At 44.1% G+C, this 21,478-nt stretch overlaps 1 protein-coding gene across 1 annotated transcript in view; it reads left to right on the top strand.

The window, feature by feature from the left end:
* The window catches only part of SLC6A1 (solute carrier family 6 member 1), a 733,048-nt gene that overhangs the window by 126,404 nt on the left and 585,166 nt on the right, over positions 1-21,478 (top strand). The window contains exon 2 of the mRNA XM_069643915.1: positions 2,710-3,131. Within this exon, the coding sequence (XP_069500016.1) occupies positions 2,894-3,131 (238 nt within the window). The 5' untranslated portion in view covers positions 2,710-2,893. The remainder of the gene's footprint in view (positions 1-2,709; positions 3,132-21,478) is intronic.

The following is a 21,478-nucleotide window of genomic DNA, read 5'->3' on the forward strand; positions in this document are numbered from 1 at the left end:
GGTAGAGCATGTAGGTATTGGCATAGCTGGGTTCTATTGTTGCTTCCATGCCAGTGCCTGAGACTTGTAAATAAAAATCTTCATCAAATTTGAAAAAATTGTTTACGATTACCAATTTTAGGAGGCATAAGAGAAAATCCTATCAGCCTTACAAGTCTCAGATGTCAATAACAGCCATTCCATTACCCCAAGTCCTGCTTTGTGTACAATGTTTGTATATAAGAATGTATATAAGAATGTAACATCCATGGTGAGCAAGATATTAATGTATTTAATTGTTTTTTTGTAATGTGCACAATACCTGAGTTCGGTTTGTGAGTGTGGATTCGGAATTGAAACCTCTATTGCTCTACGTGGTCTTGCCTCCAATGCCAGCACGTTGCCCCTGTGCTAGCCTCCATTTCATGATCCCGTTCATTACAAACTGAATGTCATTCAATTTATTAAGAAAATTAGTTGTAGCCTTAATGTGTGTGGGACTTTCCTGTATTAATGGTTGTATTCTTTGTCCAGATACTGGGCTAATGGTTCTAACAAGCAGCCCATGGCTGCAATGATGGGACATCCTGGCAGATTGACGAGGCTTTTATGTATCTTAGGTAGTAGATAAAAAAACGGCATGACAGGATGTGTTGTTTTTAGGAACTGCCATGTTTGCTCAGAGATCTCTTCTCTATTTTCAGCTTCATCTAAGACTTCCTTAATCAAAGCTCTTTCTTTTTTGGTGCGATCGTACAGTATCTGCTGTTAGGTCCCCTCATCCATCACTGTCGCTATGCTTCATTCAAATAATCTTGTTTATTCATCATCACTAGTGCGCCCCCTTCATCTGCTTGCTTGAAAATCAAGTATTGGTTATCCAGTAGGCTTTTCAGTATCTGTCTTTCCCGGTGGGTGAAGGCCCCGAAACCTTTTTGTTGTAAACACATTTTATTGAAGCCATCAAGTACCAACTTCTCAAATGAAGTGAGTGTAGAATTCTGAGCAGGTGGATAGAAAGTGCTTTTAGGTACCATCTCAAGGTACTCTGGCGCTTTGCCACTATGACTCTGTTGTTCCAATGCATCATAAACTACCTTTAATTTTAGTTTTGTCATCAACCTGAAGATGTCAGTATTTTCATGTAACAAGTTGCTACTATGCTGTGGCACAAATGAAAGTACCTTCTTGAGCACCTTATGTTCAAATAAGGATAATTGATATGTTGATATATTAACCACTAGGTCTTCCTTATGGCAGCCGATTTCAGTATTGGATTTTTTCGACTCCCCTCTTCGGATCTGTCTTGGTCTTAAAAAGAGACTTGTCTGATCGTTGTAGAGCCAGAAGTTGTAGATGGCCCAGCCGTTCTTTTTTGGGGCAATTCCAAAATTTCCAAGCCCGCCACAATCACTGCTTCTAACACAGTACTTGAGGCATCAGACGATGCCGTGTCTAATGCCCCTTCTCTTTGTACCCTTGGTTTTCTTGCTTCCTGGTTACAGAATCTTGGAGTTCTTTGTTGATAATATTCTTGCCCACTATAGACTATATCCAGCTTATAATCATGTGTATCCCCCGTGATCTCGCTGATCCCCATGCAGCAATGTATATTTTTGGTGACTGTCTGGTAGTCTGCTGTGTCAAATGCTGTTGACAGGTCAAGGAGAATTAGGAGACAAGGATGGCCATCATCAAGGATTTTAAGGCCACTGTCAATCAACTTGATTGTAGACATTTCTGTGGTGCATCTGGGTCTGGGATTGGTAGGATGGTAGGAGGTTATTGGCATTGATGTGTTGGAGGGGCTGTGTGGCTACTGCTTTCTCAAGGATGGTACCTTGAAAGGGAAGATGGGTTATATGGCAGTAGTTGCTGAGATCGACAGGGTCCAGTGTTGATCTGTTAAAAAGTGGGAGAATTTGCCCAGTCTTGAGGGTCGACAGGACAGTTCCTTGACTTAGTGAGCTGTTGATGATTCTCAGGAACGTGAGAAATGCTTCAGTTAGAAGAGTCTTCAGTAAAATGTACTGCACTCTCTTCACCCCAAATCCAAACAAGTTGTGTGGTGTGCTGGTTATGCACCAAATATTAAGCCAGGCCTTGTGTACATAGTACTATACTGTTATTTCAATTGTAGCTGATAAGGGTAAGTCTGTCAGCTCACCAGTCAGGCTTTCATAATTATATAAACACATTTTAAAGAACAGCCACTGAAATGAATCTAATGTACTTTTTTCACATGCATGTTCTTTGTATATACCCTGACAACTTGGATGATAGTACAGAAAATGTGCCATGGTGCAAGTGTTTTTTAGCTTTATCAAGTGTGTTCCATAATATTCATCTGCTGCTAATATTATTTTCAATCATTGAAAAGATCAAACATTGCCTTGGAGTAATAAAATGCATTAACAGGTCATTTGCTTTTGCATTAGGGCAAGGCAATCTTTACTTTCACTGGTACAAACCCTCTGTAGTACTGCCCGATTAGACTTTGAGGAACCAATTTCTTCAGGAAGATTGATGTCTAGTTCTCCCTGGATACCTAAGAGTTATTAAGTTGATTTTACCTTTTTAATACTTTATAAAACCCCTGTGAATTAGTCAGGGTAGACAGATGATTAGAATATTTATCATGTGTGCCTACATTTATTCAAGTACAGCAACTTTGAATATGTAAAATGGCTTTGATACAATATTAAAAGTGTGTCTTGGAATATTTTTCAGATAAATGAAGAAGATTATTCAAGGTGTTCCTAGGACATCACACTGGATCAGTGGTCCATTTAAATTTCAAGACATCTTTAAAGCCCTATTAGGGTAATTTACAGCCGCGAAGCTGCTGTCCACGTGGACTGGTGCTGAAATCTCTCGTCTGGCTCCCAGGCACCCGCATTCCAAGCCGCGAGACATGGCGACCAATGGAACAAAGGCAGCGGATGGACAAATCTCTACTGAACTTAGTGAAGCATCCATTACGAATGACAAACCCAAGACATTGGTAGTGAAAGTTCAAAAGAAAAGAATTGAAGATCCTGATCGAGACAACTGGAAAGGAAGATTTGACTTTCTTATGTCATGTGTTGGATACGCCATTGGTTTAGGCAATGTGTGGCGATTTCCGTACTTGTGTGGCAAAAATGGTGGAGGTATGTAATCACGTCATTTTCATTCATTTTTATTTGCAAACATTTCCCTCCAAAAATCATTAAATATATCTACTGCATTAAATCAGTCTTCCGTCAAAAACATGAACATGCAGCAGTTTCTTTATAGTTCTGTTGATTTGAGTTGCTCAACATAAAGTACTCCATATATATTAGTGAACATTATGTGGGTCGGATATTCATTACCTGAGTAACTCTTTTTCTACATATATTTACCAAGGCTTGTATTGTTATGCTGTTATGCAGGCTTTGACATAAACATTTAATTTGACACAGCTCACTAAATTTAAACTCTCTCAAACTGGACCTTTCCATATGTGCCATCTTCTTTTTTCATCCTTCACTGATTGCCATGTATTTCTTTCTTTTTCTTCTACTGTATATGAATCAAACAGATGCATTAACAGCCATACATTGTTGTTTACTCAATTTAGCTCCGGGAAGAAAATAAATCAATTGTCTGATGGCAGACGTCCCCAACTAAGATTCTGACCATTTTATTGAATTTATTCTGTTTTATTGCTAAAAGTGTGACATAGTTCAAGAGTAGAAGAGCGCTATATAGGGTGTGGGTAGCCAGTGTGAGGGCTGGCATCGTTTAGCAGTTGCAGTCTTTGTATCAATTTGGAATAGTCCTTGATCAGGTGTTGTTGAACAAAAAACATTATTTTAACCCAAGGTTACACTTTGCTTCTTTTGAATCAGAATTACCTCTGGGTATGCCTCAGATCATGTATTTATTGATAAATATTGTATATTATATTTCTTTTTCATGTGTATTCATTAATTCAAGGTACAGGGTGTTATTATGAGCAAAAACTCTTTACAAACATAAATCAACAGGAAATGCACCAGTCCTGAGGCAGGTGCGGTGCAGAACCGTTGTGTGACCTGCTTTTAAAAGTGGATACTTTGTATAAAAAACAGTGACAAGACAGTCACTTCACATAGAGCAGTCTGAAGGTGTGTGAGCTTTACTAGGCAAACAGGTTTTAATTAGTTATAATAATGTTAGTATCAGAGGATGGAATGGTACATTCTCTTACTACCAAAATATAATCTACACTTTCTTTAGATCACTTTCCTTGAATATGGATACAATGATCAAATGTGAAGTCCACCATAGGTCTTTCTTGACAATCAAATGAAAATCATACTCTTTAAATTGCAATACGTGTTTATAGAAATACACATTCCAATACATTTAAGCCATCTAAAATCCCTTCAGAACATCTTATTTAAGGGCGTCGTCAATCACTTTGATGTTAGCCATGTCTGTGCTGCATATGGGTCTGAAGCCAGATTGGTAGGATTTAAGGAGATTATTGGCTTCGATGTGTTGGAGGAGTTGTGTGACTACTGCTTTCTCAGGGATCTTACCTAGAAAGGGAAGATGGGTAATGGGATGGTTGTTGCTGAAATTGTCACGGTCCAGTGTTGGTTTCTTAAGAAGTGTGATGATTTATCTGGTCTTGAGGGTTGAGGGGAAGGTGCTTTGAGTTAGTGAGCTGTTGATGATTGTCAGCTAAGGGAGGAATGCCTCAGGCGGAATGATCTTGAGTAAGGTGTACTGCACTGTCTTCATCCCAAATGAAACAAGTAGTGGGTTATTTTGGTTATGCGCACATATTAAACCAGTTCTTGTGTAAATAGTACTATACTGTCTTTTCAATTGTAGCTGTGAAGGGTAAGCCTGTCAGCTCACTAAACAACACAATCAAGACAGGTTTTCATAATTATCTAAATAGACTTTAAAGAACATCCACTTAAATTAATCTAATGTGCATTTTTCTCATGCATGTTTATTTTTTCTTATTTATTTTGGAATTTATATAGCTTGCTAAACCTGGAGACTTCAAGGTGTTGGTTAAAACATAACATAGTATCAAACAATAAATGTTTAGATCATGGTAACATCAGACAGATCAGTTTCAGTCCATGGCCACTGTGGAACTCTTAGATCAGGACCTCAACTGGGGAGAAGAGAAGAATATTGAGGTGTTTCCAGAAGGTCCAGTAAGATTGTTTAGATCTAAGTGAGAGGGTAAGGAAGTTTCAATTCTTGGAGGCAATGACCAGGAAACTCAGTCCTCCTGCTTTATTCATGCTTAAAGGTCGGGATGATAAGTCTTTGGGAGTAGAAAGAGCGAATAGGTCTAGCTGATTGTGCTTTTTTTGTTTTTGTGAGAGCTACCTTCGGGATGTGCCCGCCAAACATTTGTGTGTTTGGCGGGCAAATGACCAGAGTTCTGAAGATGATTCTCACAAATTGGTCACCAAGTAACTCTTTTTCTAGCGGCAGAGATGTGGTTAGGCCTTGGGATGTTTAGTGCAGCTCTAAAGGCATTGTTTTGGATGACCTGAAGTTTCTTAAGGTTATATGAAGGAGATCCTGAAAAAAAGGTGTTGCAATAATCAAGCCTAGCCCAATGAGTGTGTGGGCTAGGTTAAGGTAGCTGTCATTGGAGAGAAATGGTTTACAGGCATTAATCAGCTTGGTGGTGTGTGCTGCTGAGGCGAGGCATTGACCTGCCTTGTTAAGGACAAGGTAGAGTCTAGGTACAACCCCAGGTTCTTGATGGTACTGGAAACTGGAATAGTGTTGCCGTCAATAGAGAAGGATCTATAGGCTGGGTATAACTTGGGGAGAGAGTTATGAACACTGACAATAAGAATCTCGGTCTTGTTGTTGTTTAGGCTAAGCAGCTGGGATGCAATACAAGCGTGTATGATTTGGTAGACTGGTAGACTGGATCTGCAAGCATGCTGCATGATCCAGGATTTTAATGAGAAAGGGGACAGTAGTGATAGGTCTGTAGTTATTAGAGATGTCCGGTTGTAGTATTGTTTTTTTTAGTAGTGGAAGCACCCAGGCATCCTTTAAACTGGGGGCACTGAGCATGAAGAGAAAGAGGCGTTAATGAGGGTGGTGAAGATAGGAGCTAGGGGTTCAGCATAGTCTCTGATGATTGCAGCGGGGCAGATGTTCCCTTGGCAGCGGGAAGGTTTGAGGCCCTTAATGATCGGAATTAACTCAGATTCCGAGACTGACTTGAAGCTGAAGGCAGGTATGTTTTGGAGAGTTGTCGTAGGCTCTCTGGTCATCGGACTTGGATGGACTGCTCTCAGGGAGTTGTTTTTATAAGGATCTTTCTTTGGAGCACATTTATATTTTGAGGAAGGGCATCTTGGATGTTGGTGCACCAGGAGCTGTCCTTGGTGCAGTTGATGTGGGGGCTGAGGGGTTGTTTGCAGGCAATTCCAGCTCATGCAGGATCGAGAAGAGCTCACAACAGCTTGATTTCGCATTGGAATTATATTGTTAAAGGTAGTGCTTTTTCTTGCAGAATTACCTTTTTATAGGCTCTTGCTAGAAAAGAGAAGCTAGCTTTGTTGGGTTTTGATGGGTCGCCCTTCCATTTTGTTTCAGCCTCATGTTTCAGTAGGTGGAGGATTTTGAGGTCGGAGTTGAACCATGTGTTGCAGTGTAAGGCAAGCTTGGCTTTGCCTAATGTGAGGGGAGACACTGTGTCGATAGCCTGCATCGGGACAAGGTTATATAGATCTACTAAAGTGGCAGAGTTGCTAGCAAATGTTTGTGGAGGTGCCAGCTTGTCCAGGAGAGGCAATAAACAGGATTTGGTTACCTTGCGGGTACTCCGAGTTACTGATGGGGGAGTGATGTGGGACACCGGTATGTTGATCTGAATAATATTGTGATCAGTACAGGGTCAGGCCAGATTGGAGATGACCTCAATGTTGCAGTTCAAGTCTGCTAACTAATCTAAAGTTTGGCTTTGGGGTGCGTAGGGTCAAGGATACATTGTAAAAAGCCTAGTGCCTTGAGTGAGTAGTCAAGGGACGTGGTGTTCTTATCCGATGTGTCCAAGGTTCAGGTCCCCTAGAAGAATGGTCTTTAAGGTGGGCTTGGCTTTGGTGAGCAGGTGCAAGATGTCCTTGTTGAAGGAGATGATTGGGCCGGGGTCACGATAGACAAAATGTAATGTTATTGCGGTGGTATGGTAGAGGCTAAACTTAGTTGTAAGTATTTCCCCATAGGAAGTGGGTACATTGACTATTTCAGTGATAGGTAAGGAATCTCTGGCTATAATTGATACCCCCCACCCCTTGCAGGTGATATTCCTTCTGGTAGATGGTGTAATTTGGAGGTATAGCAAGGGTAAGGTTAGGACCTGAGGCTGAGTGGAGCCAAGTTTTAGTCACTGCTAGTATATCAAGTTTATTCACAGTGATGAGGTCTGAGATATCAAGGGAAAGGCCTTTATTGATCTTGCATTCACTCGAGCTCCCTTTAATGCAATTTCTTTAGGTATTGGCACATGCTTGCTATTATTGGCCTGAGTATGGGACAGTAGGATGTTGTTTGGAACTTTTTGAGCCCTTTTGGAAGGGTCCAAGACATGGTTGGGTAGGGAGACTGACTGGGTTTCATTTTCAAGGAGTATGCTTGAAATTGTAGTCAGTGGTTTATTGTTGTTAGAGTTGCAGCAGAGCAAGTGCATTGTAGCTTGTGGTTTAGGGTTGGTACGGGTGATTGGGATAAGACTAGGCAAGTCAGGGCCAAGTCTTAGGGTTGTGCAGGGTTCGTGCAGCAGGATTGGGTGCCAGGAATATATTAGTTAGTTTGTGGTATTGAGGTACGGACGCTCAGTGAGTATGGCTGCGGTGTTATTTGCTGGGATGCAGCACATGGGCAGGAAACCATATTAGGTACAGCAGGGCTGGTTGCAGTATGAGATGATGCAGAATATCCTAGGCTTTTAGGCATGATGCAGGTATGGGTACGTTTGTGCGGTCGCTTTTATGGCAAGATAAAGGTGTTGAATTTGTGGGGTCAGTTACAGTGCAGACTGACACAGAAGAGCTGATGCTTTTAGACGTCCTGCAGCCGGAAGGCACGGGCACATTAGTGCAGTCTGTTTTAGGACAGGATATTGGTGTAGGATCTGCAGGACCAGTTGCAGTGCAGGGCCTAACATGAGAGCTGAGGCTTTTTGGCATCTTGCGAGCAGCAGGCACTGGGGAATTAGCACAGTCAGAGTTAGTTGGAGACTCCAGTGTGTGTTGATGGTGTGGGCAGGCAGCCTATAGGGCAATTGATAGTGGTGCGGTACTTCTCTTTGGTGAAAGGGTGCAATTGTGGGCCTAGGATAGGTGTCTGCAGGTTGAAGGTATTTATGGCGTGATGAGCGTGCATCGCTGCTCCAAGGCAAGGTGCCCAGGTGGACCTTGGCTACTGCATGTGCCAGAGCCCTGATGCATTAGTGGAGGGCAAGGAGAGGGGGGTAGTGGAATTGATCCGAGCAGTACGAGGTATACAACGTGGCAAGAATTTAGAGGGGGCTATCGCTAGGTGGTTTAGTGAGATTTTCGGGACATAACGCATTATTTTATTTCTGGTATGGCAAGTGTGTACATACCTTGGACTTAATTCCATGGAAAGCCCTCCATGACCTGCCAGGACCGGGCATGATTCTCAAGCAGTAGCCTTAAATGATGGCCTTCACAGGGGGCAGGCTTCACCTGCCGGCTCCCTGGAGGAAGTGGGTTTTCAGGCAGAGGCATTCTATCAGATGCATGTAGAAGCGGCCTGAGATGCAGACTCGCATCTTGGTGTTCCGTCGATGGTGGCATTTTTAAATGCTCTTGGATATCATTGTGTACTAGCCCAATGGTGCTATTCTACTCCAAAGTTCCCAGACTTGAGCGATGAGATAGGCACTCCTGTGCCACAATGTTTCTTTGTATAACCTGAAGACTTGGATGGTAGTACAGAAAATGTGAACTGGTTCAAGTGGTTTTCAGCTTTAGCAAGTGCTTTCCATAATACTGAGCTGTTGCTCATATGGTATTTCTTTCATGGCAAAGGTAAAACATTGCCTTGGAGAAGATAATCCATTAACAGTTGATGTGGTTTTGCATTATGGCAATCTTTACTTGCACTGGTGCAAAGCTTCTTTAGTACTGCCTGATTAGAAGTTAACATTAAATGGTTTGAGGAGCAAATTTCAACAGGAATATTGGTGCTTATTCCTCTCTGCACTAAGTGGATAACTAATAGTTATCAAGTTGATTTTGCCTTTTTAAAACATTCTAATACCCCTGTCAGTCAGCCATTGAAGACAGATGATTAGAATATTTATCATTTGTGAATACATGTATTCAAGGACAGCAACATCGAATATGTAAAATGGCTTTGATTAAATGTTTCCTTTCCACATTTGCTTCATAATGTGATGTAAATGTGCCTATTAAGAGTCTGTGACAAAGTGACAGAAGACAGGCTAAGAAATATACCACTGGAGAATCTGGGTACCAGCTACTGCCAGTTGATGCTGGCCCTGGAGGTGGTGGACAGTGGATTCCCTGCAGTCTCCATCATACATGGACTGCAGAGATGGTGACAGCCTCCAAATCTGTCGACAGCCCCTCAACCAGCTGCCATGTTCAAAAATACACCAATTTGGTTTTCAGGCATGGTCCAAGAAAGAGCTTGAAGAGATCTTTATGACAAATTATCTGTAATTTATAAAGTCAACGACACCCACACACACCCACACACACACACTTAATCCCTGGTTAGACAAACTCCTGAAGAGAGCCACAAAGAAATAAGCGGAGCAGAGATTGAACTGTGCAATACCCTGGAGGAGTGATGTGGCTACCACGTGAAAGCAGACTCCAAAATGTTGACGACCCATCTTGTAGCCTCTTCCTGCTGACACTTCGGGCTCCTAAATTGACTATACTGATCAGCAGGTGCACCTGGGTGGAATGTGTTCCTAATGCCATACTCATTATACCAATCACCTGAGGAAGATGCACATAAAAAGGTGCTAGGCCCAGTTAGCAGGGTGAGAATTATGTCACAAACCACAATGAGTGCAGTGAGAGTGATATCAGGAAGCAGAAGATGAAAGGAGGAACTTACCTGCTTCCGAGGGTAAAGTGCTAAGGGGGCATTCTGCATGTAGGATTTTGGTACCCATTACAGAGTTGGTGGCAGAACTAAATGAATAGCAGAAACCAAGAATTAGCAAATCAGAACCTAACATTGACATGTGGTAATAGGGTGTAAAGCCCTGGGCAGAATAGCTTTCACACTCACAGGTCCACCTGGCCAGCACTAAGAGAATGACAGCCGAATCCCATTATATGATATAGGGGCACATTGATGGTGGCGCTGTGTAGCAGTTCTCCTGAAGACAAAAGCAACATCAGCATCTGCACATCATCTGATAAGAAAGACTACCTACACACAAGAAGTCATTCCTTTGGAGCACTTTAAGTCACTAGTGATTGTGATTCACTGTCTGAGTTATTCAGGGTGATACAACCTGGACGCAGATAGAGAGAAAGACGGACACAGGAATCTGTTCCTTTAGAAGACCAAACCTGACCAATGTTGATCTCTTAGCTGAGAAACATTTGCATATTTTTTCTTATTTCATTACCATCGCTAAAGAACCTGCCCCTTTTCTTTCCAAAGCATATTTTTTTAGGAATCAGTGCTCTGAAAGATGGGTTGCTTCCACTTTGACGGGTTGCTCTGTGCTAATATAGTGTTGCAGAGTTTTTCTCGACAGATTGTTTTTCTGATGGATATAAAATGGGCGTAGAATGTATTTTAACTGCTAGAATTTGAATTTCTCGGATTATCAACTCGAGTTTGTAATTGAGAATATTCGAGAATTTCGTCTTTGAATGGTCATTATTTATTCTGCTTTGTGTTTTCTGCAAAGAAATGTATTGCATCATTCAAAGTATACTTGTTAAGCTATCTTTAGCAATTGGTGACATAGGCCCTCATTACGACCCTGGCGGAGGTCCATGGTGCAATTTGCACCATGGACCATGGCGCAGAGCTGCCAACTCCACCATGGGGGTTGGCGGACTTACCGCCCCATTCCGACCTTGGCGGGGCGGTAAGTCCCCAATCCCCATTTACCCTTCCCCATTCCCATTTTTGCCCCATAGGGTATAATGGGAGTGGGGAAGGAGTTAATTACGCCACCGTAGAATACGGTGGCGTAATTAACGAGGGGACCCGTAGCGCCATGGATTTTTCCGCCCGGAAAATCCGGGCGTAAAAATCGCCATGGCGATACGGAAAGTCCTAATCTGGCGGAGAGGTACGCCATGCATTACGCTGGCGTAAACCCCTCTCCGCCAGGGTCGTAATGAGGGCCATAGCCCTGAAGACAGCGTTTAAAAAAAAACGGCAGGGTTAGGAACTGCTGGCACCACATAGTGCTTCCATTGCTGCAAGTGCTAGAAGATATTTAATGATTTGCAAATTTGTACATGGGCAATTATACAGCACTTCTCAGTCCAAGTTTAGTTTATTCCATTTTTTTTAACTTTATGGTATTTGCTTTAGCAAATTATGTCTTATTTTCTAATTAGAACACTATGCAACAACATATATGTCTGGTTATTGCTAGCCCTTGTTCCATTATTTCAACCGCCTTCTGATGCCCTTTTTTATTTGATCTGTAATCTTTCTCTAGTTCATTTTTATAAGGTCCTCAGTTTTCTTTTCTGTTCAGTTATGTCTCCTTTGTATAATTAATTGGTCTTAGAAATTGGTCCAGTTAAGACTTTAAACACTGCCCTAGAAATACGAGTAGTAACTGTCAGGATGTCATCAGTGTAAGTAATAGATTTATATTTTTAATAACCCATTGTCGGTGTGATTCTCCCGGGGCCGGCAGAGCCGTCCGCTGACCTCCGGGCTAGGGAGGCCCCAACTCCTTCCGTGTCCCCAAAAGGTGTATGAGACACACACAAGAAGCAAGGCGGTACTGCAGTTTATTATAATAACGGCAGGGATGAGTCTCGGTTCGTATGCATCCGAGGGGACTCTCACTCGTAGTGGGGCTCGCAGGCCCTTTTTACGGCAGTATGACGCGCTACTCGCGTCACCTGGGAAAGTTAGCACAAAACCTATAGCCACTCTGGGTTGGTTCCCCAAGTGGTAGGGTTAATATAGGTAAAATATGGAAAGAAATATTAGTGGATGAGGATGGGTCAGGTGGTACGCTTGGGTTGTCCCTTGCAGTTGTTACTTTAGAATTGTTACAGAGGAAACCTTGGTGATTGGCTAAGAGCAATGGCGTCAGTAATAAGCCCCCCTGTATTCTGATTGGTTCTCCTGCGAGCCCCGAAGCCTGGGACCATTGCCGCTCCCAGCTTGCGGTGTACCTGTCATTAGCAACAATGTGCAACTATGTGTTTGTGCAAACAATGGACAGGTCCGCTCATGGGCTTGTGGACAGGTCTTTCCCATTCCTGTAGGTGTCCATCTTGCTGCTTCGTTGTTGCAACCTGTGTCCCAGACATGGGACCCTGGCGGCTTCCTGTCTCATGAGCTTGGCACCTTGTCAGTTCGGCTTGGTTACGTGTGGAGAGACCGTAGCTGGAGCAGAATTATGAGCATTAGATTTGTATTTCATCTCTGAGGGCTTCGCACTTACAGGTGTAACCTTGGCACTGGGCTCGAGGCATGCGAGTTGCAACATCGTGGCCTTGGCTGTGAGCTCTCGCTGGCGCTCGTCCTGCATGGTCAGCACTTGTACTCTTGTTCTGAGAGGATTTTAATTGTGAGGCTCCTGCTTGGGGACTCTTCCTTGCGGCCTACTCGGGCCTAGTTCATGGGTGGGAGTACATAATCCATAGCATGGAGATCGTGGGGCGACAGAGTGTCACGCGCAGCATTAGATATACTTGGTGGTGTCGTCATAGGGATGGGTGGCAGAGGAAGCGTCAGCAAGCATGTACACGAGCTCTTCAGTGTCTTGCATTTCTGCGGTGCTGTAAAAAGGCCTATGTAAAAAAAAATAACAATGATGCACGTCAGTGGGTGTGTCAGTCACCTAGGTCATAGCACTGAGTATGTTCTTCGTGTAGGTTGGTGTGTGAGTGACCAGTGTGCATGGTGGCACATGTGTTCTCATCTGTTGGCTATGTCATTATGGCATCTCTAACGATGTGGATACTTGTGGCTGTTGTTCTTAGTCGAGCTCATCCATGTCGCAGGCGTCGGCTTGAGCTTGGCGTGCTGGTGGGCATGCTCCTCTTATGTGTAAGTTTCTGAACCAAGGTATTTTATCATCTGGTAAATAGACAAACTCGTCTCGTGGGGAGTGTCTGGGCCGTGATCCTCTAGGCCATGGTCTGGATGAGATTGGGGGAGGGTCTTGTCCCATTCTCCCACTTCAGTCCCCCCTCTGGTCGACTTGTCAACCACAAACTCATCCTTTTCCTGATCTCCTTTCACTCTCCATACTTTAGTTATTCCAGCCAAGTGCCCATAGTTGTTGACATGATCTTCAAATGACCAGTACATGTAAATGCAGCCGCCGCCAGGTTTACAGTAGACCCATCTTCCAACATAGCTTCTTGGATTTCTTCGGTTTTCCACCTTCACAGATGGTGGATCCATATGGTTGTCAAGGATCTGTTTTTCGCAGCCTCTCTCTTTCCTTTATTATCATGTCGGTGTGCTTTCCATCATCGGCTGGCAGTAAGGCGTGCATGCCTACCATCTCCATTATTTCGTCTGTTGTACATGCTTTTCTAGCTTTCCAAAACTTTATTACGATCAACACAGCTGCAGCCAATATTATACATACTACTATTATCTTCAGCCCATCTGATAGCTATGAAGGTATCCATGAGCATAGGAACGAAAACCAGCTGCCATCTTTCTCTACTCCTTTACTTTCTTCCACCATTTTGGAGTGTATCAGGGCAAATTGTGATACTGCTTCAGTAAGTGTTCCATCGTCTGCGTCATTAGCCGGGATGAAAGTGCAACATGATTGCCCTATTTTTGCACAAACTGCTTCTTGCATTGCCGTGAGAAGGTCTAGCATATACCTGCTTTGCAGTGCTACCATTCTTACCGCTCTCAGTTCTTCTTTTATTGCGTTGAATCCATTTACTGTCAAATTTATTGTCATCATCAGCTCCCATCTGGTGATCTGCAACCATTTTTCATTTGCATATGCCTGTAGTCCTGGGTGTATTATGGATGAGAAGAACATTGCTGCTCTGCTGAATAGTCTGTGTTCTGGTGGGATGGAGGTGAGAGCTGTTTCTGATCTTCCCCACAGGTAGTTTCCCGTCAGGTGTTCAGCTTGTCTTTTCACTCTTGGCAAAATGTTATTGTTGTTGTTCTCGTCACCTTCTTCTACATCTACTGATCTTTTCCTCCTCTTGTTTCCTTCGTCCATCTGGGGAAAGTTGGCCATGTTGACGTGTTTCTGAGGCACAACCAGGGATGGCACATATTCCATTCCATGATGAAGGCACAGTGTGGTACGCCTTATCGCCGCAGGCCCAATAGTGGTCCATTATGACTGCTGTGCCAGCACCCCCTCTGGTATTTCTATTGTGTTTTCACAGTTGGTGTTATATCCCACATCCACATCACCGTTGTGTTGATAGCACAGTGCGGGTGTTGTCAGTGGTAGTATAGTTATTGGATCTTTGTCCTTCTCCAGCCATGTTAGCATCGGTACATATTTTCCCCACGTCGTCCAACATCTGTCGTTGTGCTGTTTTATGGTGGTAATATTTTCTCTTGATACCATGTTGCTCCCAAGCACTCCTATTTCCCACCCTTCATTAGTATATATTTTCCCAGTTATAGTTATTAGAGATCTTTCCCAACACCCTTGTTCACCAGCTCCTTCGTTTGCATACCAATCGCACGGCAGGAATTGTAACGTTACTTTCTTCATTTCTCCTTTTTCGGGGGCATCTGTCATGTATCTGAAAGCTTCAGTATGGAGGCTTCTTTTGTGGTACATCAAATATGTGAAATTATTTTTGTATGGATATGTATCCCTTGTTTTCCATTGGAGTGTCACCCCTGTCCTTGGAAACCGTCCTGTTATTTGGAAGAGTGCCAAATGTATCAGGCATTCCACTGTCTTTGCTGGTACTTCAGTCGCTACAAATGTTCTTGATCCGCTCATAGCGTATGGCATCAACAAGCAAACATAGCAGTTCTCCTCAGTTGTCTGCTTACCAATTTTGGTCATGTGCTGATAGCACATGTTGTTCGAGACGTGTGCTGAGTCTGTGAGGTATGTGTCAATTCCCTTATCATCTCCATATGTGCTGCATTTAACCCTGTGTTCCTTACTTCTGGTGTTACTTGTACCACCTGACACCGTACCTGTTGCAGCTGTGGGAGGGGGTGAGTTAGTTTGGGATACAGCCATCACATCATAAGCGTAGTGTTTCTGCCAGACAGAGGCAGCCAATAGACCAGTGACAACCAACACGCCTATTAACTTTATTACAATAGCTAATCTCACTGGCTTTTTTGCTCTTACCTTTGCTGCGGTATTGCAGCTTATTCTTGCGATGTTAAAGATGCCCGCCTGGAAATTCTGAAAATGTGCATTATTTTGTTAGTGTTTTTAATCAAGCTCTATCAGGTAGTCGTTTACTGCCCAGGTGAAAAAGCTGTTCCCACGCTAATCTCAGTGACCTATCTCTCAGAGCTGGTAAGTGCTTGTGGAGATGTGGTAATTATTGTTCTATGGCCAAAATGAACGTGCTGTAGAACACACATAACCTTCTCTTTTTTAGCATACCCTTCTCTTTTTTAGATACTTTGCCCTCTTTATATGGTATACAATTGGTGTGACAGGGCCTCAGGGGTGTTATCATCTGTGGGTAGCATTTACTCCTGGGCAGAACATGACAATACGGTAATATGCGGTTCCTGCATGTGCGAGACAAAAAGGAGAGAGAGACATACACATGTTTATATGTGTGTGTGCAACATTCCAGTTTGTTATACAATTTCCTTTATTCAGTGATGGCAGGGACAGGGCTGGGCGGGGTGGAGGTTTGTTTGCTTTGAGATCTTGTGACCATGGGGTGGGCTATGGGTGATTGTCCAAAGTCTATTGGTGTGTCTGTGGCTGGGGAGGGGTCAGGGGCAGTGTCATAATTGTCCTTGTCTGCGGTTACTGTGTCTTTGTCTGTTGTGGGTGTTGCTGATGCTGTTGTTTTTTCGGTGGCCCTGTTGTCAACGCGAGGGCGGGTCTGGCCTTTGTAGGGCTTGATGCGTGGAGGTGGTTCCAGACCTTCTTGTCAACTATTTTAATTGCTCTGGGAGCTACTGCTTCCACTTAGTGGGGCCCTGTAAACCTGGGGCCATTCCACTTCCTGTTGAAGTTGTGGAGGAGAATATAGTCTCCTTCCGCAATTGTGGACTGTTTTTGCTGCTCTTGTTCCTCGTTTGTTCCTTGTGGTTGGTGATCTTCGACCCGCCCCGCATGCGCTCGAGCTGTTGAGAGATAAAAGCAACACTAGTAATGCAGGAAGACACGTATTTATACATTTCATCACCAAATACATTTGCAGAACTTTCATGGTCGGTGAAGGCCCTTGATGTTGGCGTTAATGGAAGGCGTATCTGACGTCCAGTCACCACCTCATGGGGATTGAGGCGGTGGTCGGATCCTGGCCTATTCCTCAGCTCAAACAGAGCCAGGGGAAGGCAGTACAACCAGATTTTCTTAGTTGTCTGCTGTATCTTGGCTATTTCTTCTTTTAGCAGGCCGTTTAGGCGTTCACAGACATCATTAGCCTGCGGGTGGTATGCGCATGCAAACTTATGTTTTATGCCGAGCATTGCAGTTATGTGGTAGAACATCTCATTAGCAAAGTGTGGGCCACTGTCTGACCGCAGCACTTCGCACACTCCCCATCTTGGGAAGACTTCCCTCAAGAAGAATGTGGCTGCTCTGAACACGTACGCATGGGAGCAGGGTCCAGCCTCAATCCACCTTGAAAATGGGCACACCACTACAATCATGTATCTTTGTCCTTGACATACGTTGATCATGTCAACGTAGTCAATATGTAAGTGCAGGAAGGGTCCTTCAGGCTGGGGTATAGTACCTTTTATCACTTGCAGCGTGTGACCGGCTATAAACTGTTGGCATGTTAAGCAATTGCTGATAAATGCTGCAACATGTGAATTTAGCTCAGGACAAAACCAAGCTTCCTTTATCCGTGCTGCAATCACCTCCTTTCCTGTGTGCGCTGGATGGTGTAGCTGAGCTGGGGCTGTTTTTAGTAATGCTAGGGGCATCACTACCTTTCCTGTATTGCTCTGACGCCACAATGCATCTGTAGGTGACATTGTGCATCATCTTTTTACCCATAGTTCCTTTTCTGCCATAGGTGCTGCGGCCTGTAATTCTAGTATGTGCGTTTCAGGGATGTGTGTATACCCATCCTTCATCAACAGTTGTCTCACCCCCATCCTCCCCCTATCTTTTTCTTTTTCTGGGGGGGTCCACATTTCTCCAAAATACGCAGCATGCTTGGCATGTGCGTCTGCTGTTTCGTTACCTTTTGAGATAGGGTCATCCCCATTGGTGTGGGCCTGACACTTAACCAGAGCTTTCTCTTTCTGGTGATTAATTACTTCAATTAGTTCTGCTAGTAATAGTGTACGGCGTACCATCTGCTCTTCTGAATCCTCTCCTCTGCCATTTTATTAATCCTGAGTGGACTGTTGATGTGACGTATGAACTGTCAGAGTATATCGTCACTCTTTTATCAAAACTCTCCCTTAATGCCAATATTAGGGCCACTAGCTCTGCGGCTTGTGCCGAATAATGTTGTGGTAGTTGGACACATTTTACTGGCACATACATAGAGTCTTATGGCAACCTAACCACTGCTGCACCTGTCCTTCTAACACCTTTGGTCTATTGTCGATGACCCATCAATGTACATTATTCCCCCCCCCCTGATAGGGCATTTTCCTCAACTCTTGTTGTGCTGGAGTAAAGTTCAATGGCGTGTGTGCAGTCATGAGCGTAATCACCCTCCTCAACTGCCTCAGCTATGACTCTTGCCGGGTTCACATTGCTACACCTTACAATTGTCAATTATGGCCTGGAAAGAATAATTTCATAACCTGAAGCTCTCTGGGTGGTCAGTGTGGATTTAGGCTTATTCAAAATGGCAAAGAGTGCATGTTCCACGAATAGTGTGGTCGGGCACCCCATTGTTATCAATGATGATTTTTCCACTGCAAAAGCTGCGGCGGCCAGGCTTTGTTTGCAAGGGAAGTGGCCTAACATTATAGGGTCCAAGTGTCCGCTGTAGAAGGCTATGGGCTTGTGGCCCATGATTGTTTTCTGTGTCAGTACTGTCTTCATTACTGCTGTGTCGCAATGTGAAAAAATGAAAAATTGGTGTTCATGGTTCGCCTCTTTCATTTCTCTTGTCCACCCCAACTTTTTGTCCCCTTTTTGTGTGTCTCTGAGGGCCTCAAGCAGGGGTCCTATGTAAGAACTGTAGTCAAAAAGCCATGCCCTGCAATAGTTGCATAGGTCCAGAAATTGCTGTAGTTCTCTCACTGTCTGTGGTCGTGGTGTGTTGATTATTGCTTGTGCTCTTTGTTGTGCGATGTTCCTTCCATGCTGAGAGATAAGTTGGCCAATGTACAGTACCTGTTCCTGACAGTACTGTAACTTTTCTTTGTCCAACTTGTACCCCTTCTCAGCCAGCACTGTGAGCATCTTTACTGAGTCTTTCCTACATCTTTCTTCAATAGTGCTGCAAATGATGATGTCATCAACGTATTGCAGCACCGTGCTCTCTTTTTCGATATTCCCTAAATCCATCTGTATTATTCTGTTGAAGATGGATGGTGACTCACAGTACCCTTGAGGCAGCCTTGTATGTTTCCATTTTGTGTTACTGCATGTGAAGCTTGTGAGGTCTTGTGAATCTGGGTGTAGAGGTATCGAGAAAAAGGCGATTTTTGAGGTCAATTACGGTAAACTGTGATGCCTCTGCTGGTATTCCACATAGTATTGTGGCTGGGTTTGCTGCTATGGGGTACTGTGCTTCTACAATGTAATTCAAGGGCCTAAGGTCTTGGATGAAACGCAAGACCCACCTTTTGCTTTGTGCACTGGGTACACGGCTGTGTTACATGGTGACTCTGATGGTACTAATATGCTGTTGCTTATCAATGCTGTTATTGTTTCATATATGCCCTCGTCTGCCTCTTTTGATAGTGGGTACTGCTTTGCCCTAGGTAATATTGCTCCCTTTTTCTATTTTATTTTTACTCCTCCAATGCTCTTTATGCAGCCCACGTCATATGGACTGTTGGTCCACAGTGATGCTGGTACTTTTGCCATGTCTTCCTCATAAAATGGTACTGGTTTGGATGCAGGAGCCTCTAGTGCTAGTGCGATTGCCATTTTTAGTGCCACTTGCTTGTATGTCACCCCTAGCCAGATGTCAACACTCATCATAAACACCATCTCTCCTTCTTTATCGTCAGAGAAGAGCTCCTCATCAGACACCTGTGTGAGCCTGCACCCCTCAGCCAGTGCTATTAATGATCTCCAGGCCCTCCCCTCTCTGTCTTGGGCATGTACTGCGATGTAATCTGCAGTTGCCATGATGCTCTCGATGCTCACTGAAATTATCTTCCCCTCCGGTTCACTTGCCGGGGTCTCTGGTCAGAACAAGTATGCTGCTGGCCTCCTACAGATCTTGCCCTCAATCCCAGGCATCCATGCAAACGCCATGTATGTCCCATATTGAAATAGTTCTCCATCTACAGGTTTAGCCCGAGCCACTGTTTGGCCACAGTAAGCTTGCAATATTTGTCGGGCTGTGAGCATGTTTATTCCTGGCATGGAGCAGATTGTGCTGTTCTCCGTGAAGGAAATTGTCATATTCAATCTGCTCATTATGTCCCTCACAAGAATGTTTACTGGTGACTGCTTCGAATACAGGAGCGGGAGAGACATATCATGATCTCCTATAGATAAGGAGATGTTATCAGTGAAGGGAACCAACCCTCGAGCCCCAGAGAATCCTTGAGTGTGCATGGCCTCACCTGACAGTTTAAATTTACCCTCCCTTCTGCAGGACCTAGTGGCCCCGGTGTCAACAAGGAAGGAACATTTTTTGTCACCTATCGCTACCTGTATGTGTGGTTCCTCCGCAGTTTTAGGTGTTACCGATAGGATGGGACACATCAAAGACATCTGTGGGCTGTCCTATTGTGGATATAGTGACTGGCCACTACCTGTGTAAGGGTTATGCCCCAATATGGTCACCTTCCCCAACTGTGTTTGTTGTAGTTATGTACCAGTTGTTGACACCTGATTGTCTTGTATCTGGGTAAGCTGCTGCATTGGTTGTACCTGGTGCTGTTGTGTTACTACTACCTGTTGTTGTGGTGGTGTGTATGCCTGTACCTGTTGTTGCAGTGCAGCATGTGGTTGTGCCTGTGGTTGTGGTGCAGTATGCTGTTGTATCGGTTGCTGTGGTTGTTGCGTGGACGCTTGTTGTTGCTGGGTGCACTGTTGTGTTCCTTGCTGCTTTTGGTAAACTAGTTGCTCCCCTATATGCCCTTGTTGCCCCAGCGCCCCCCAAGCTGATGGGGTGGCTCTCATTCTACATGTGCGTGACATGTGTCCCACCATTCCACAAACCCAACATGCTGGTGGCTCAATGGCCTGCCATTGAAAGTTTCCCGTGTTATCCTGTTACCCTTGCTGCCCATTTGAGTAATATCCCCGTAATGTCCCCCATTGTTGCTGTGCATGCTGGCATAGCCCCTTCCTCTCATCATTCTGCCCCTCCCTCTGTAGTTGTTATAGTATCCATTTCCCATTTGCATGTATCCCCCTGCTATGTTTGCCATGTAGGCTGGGGGCGGGGGCATTCGTTGTGTTATTATTTGTGCTGGCTGCCCGATTTGTGCTACATGTTGTTTTGTCATGCCTTGTGCAACTATGGCCTGAGTAGGTGCTGGTGTGGCTACCACGGGTGTTGTCAATAGTGCTCCCTCCATGGTGTATTTGGATAGCATCTTCTGTACCAGTTTTGCCTCCTCTGCCTTCCTACCTTCCTCCTTTTGTTTCATCTTTTCCTGCCACATCCTACAGTGATGCACTATAGTTAGCTGTATTTCTGGCCAAGCTTTAACTTCCATCCCCACAATTTTCTTCAGCTGTTTCTGAACTGGTTCGGGGAGACCTTGTATTAGTATGTGGTAGAAAATTGCTAATGTTTTATCCTACAGCTCCTGAGTTTCCAAGCGCCACTTCTCCTGAATCTCCTGGATGTAATAGGATCTTCATTCTCACGCATTTTGCGTGATGTAATTGTTCCTATGTCTGATGTGTCTGGATACTGAACCCTTAATGCCTGCCACAGCGTGTGCCTGCAGTTGGCAAATGGTGCCCCATCATGCAACGTATCTGTTACTGTGACCCCTGGGAAGCCTGTCC

The sequence above is a fragment of the Ambystoma mexicanum genome, chromosome 2p, assembly GCF_040938575.1.
Source record: "Ambystoma mexicanum isolate Mex_15411 chromosome 2p, UKY_AmexF1_1, whole genome shotgun sequence".
NCBI lineage: Eukaryota > Metazoa > Chordata > Amphibia > Caudata > Ambystomatidae > Ambystoma > Ambystoma mexicanum.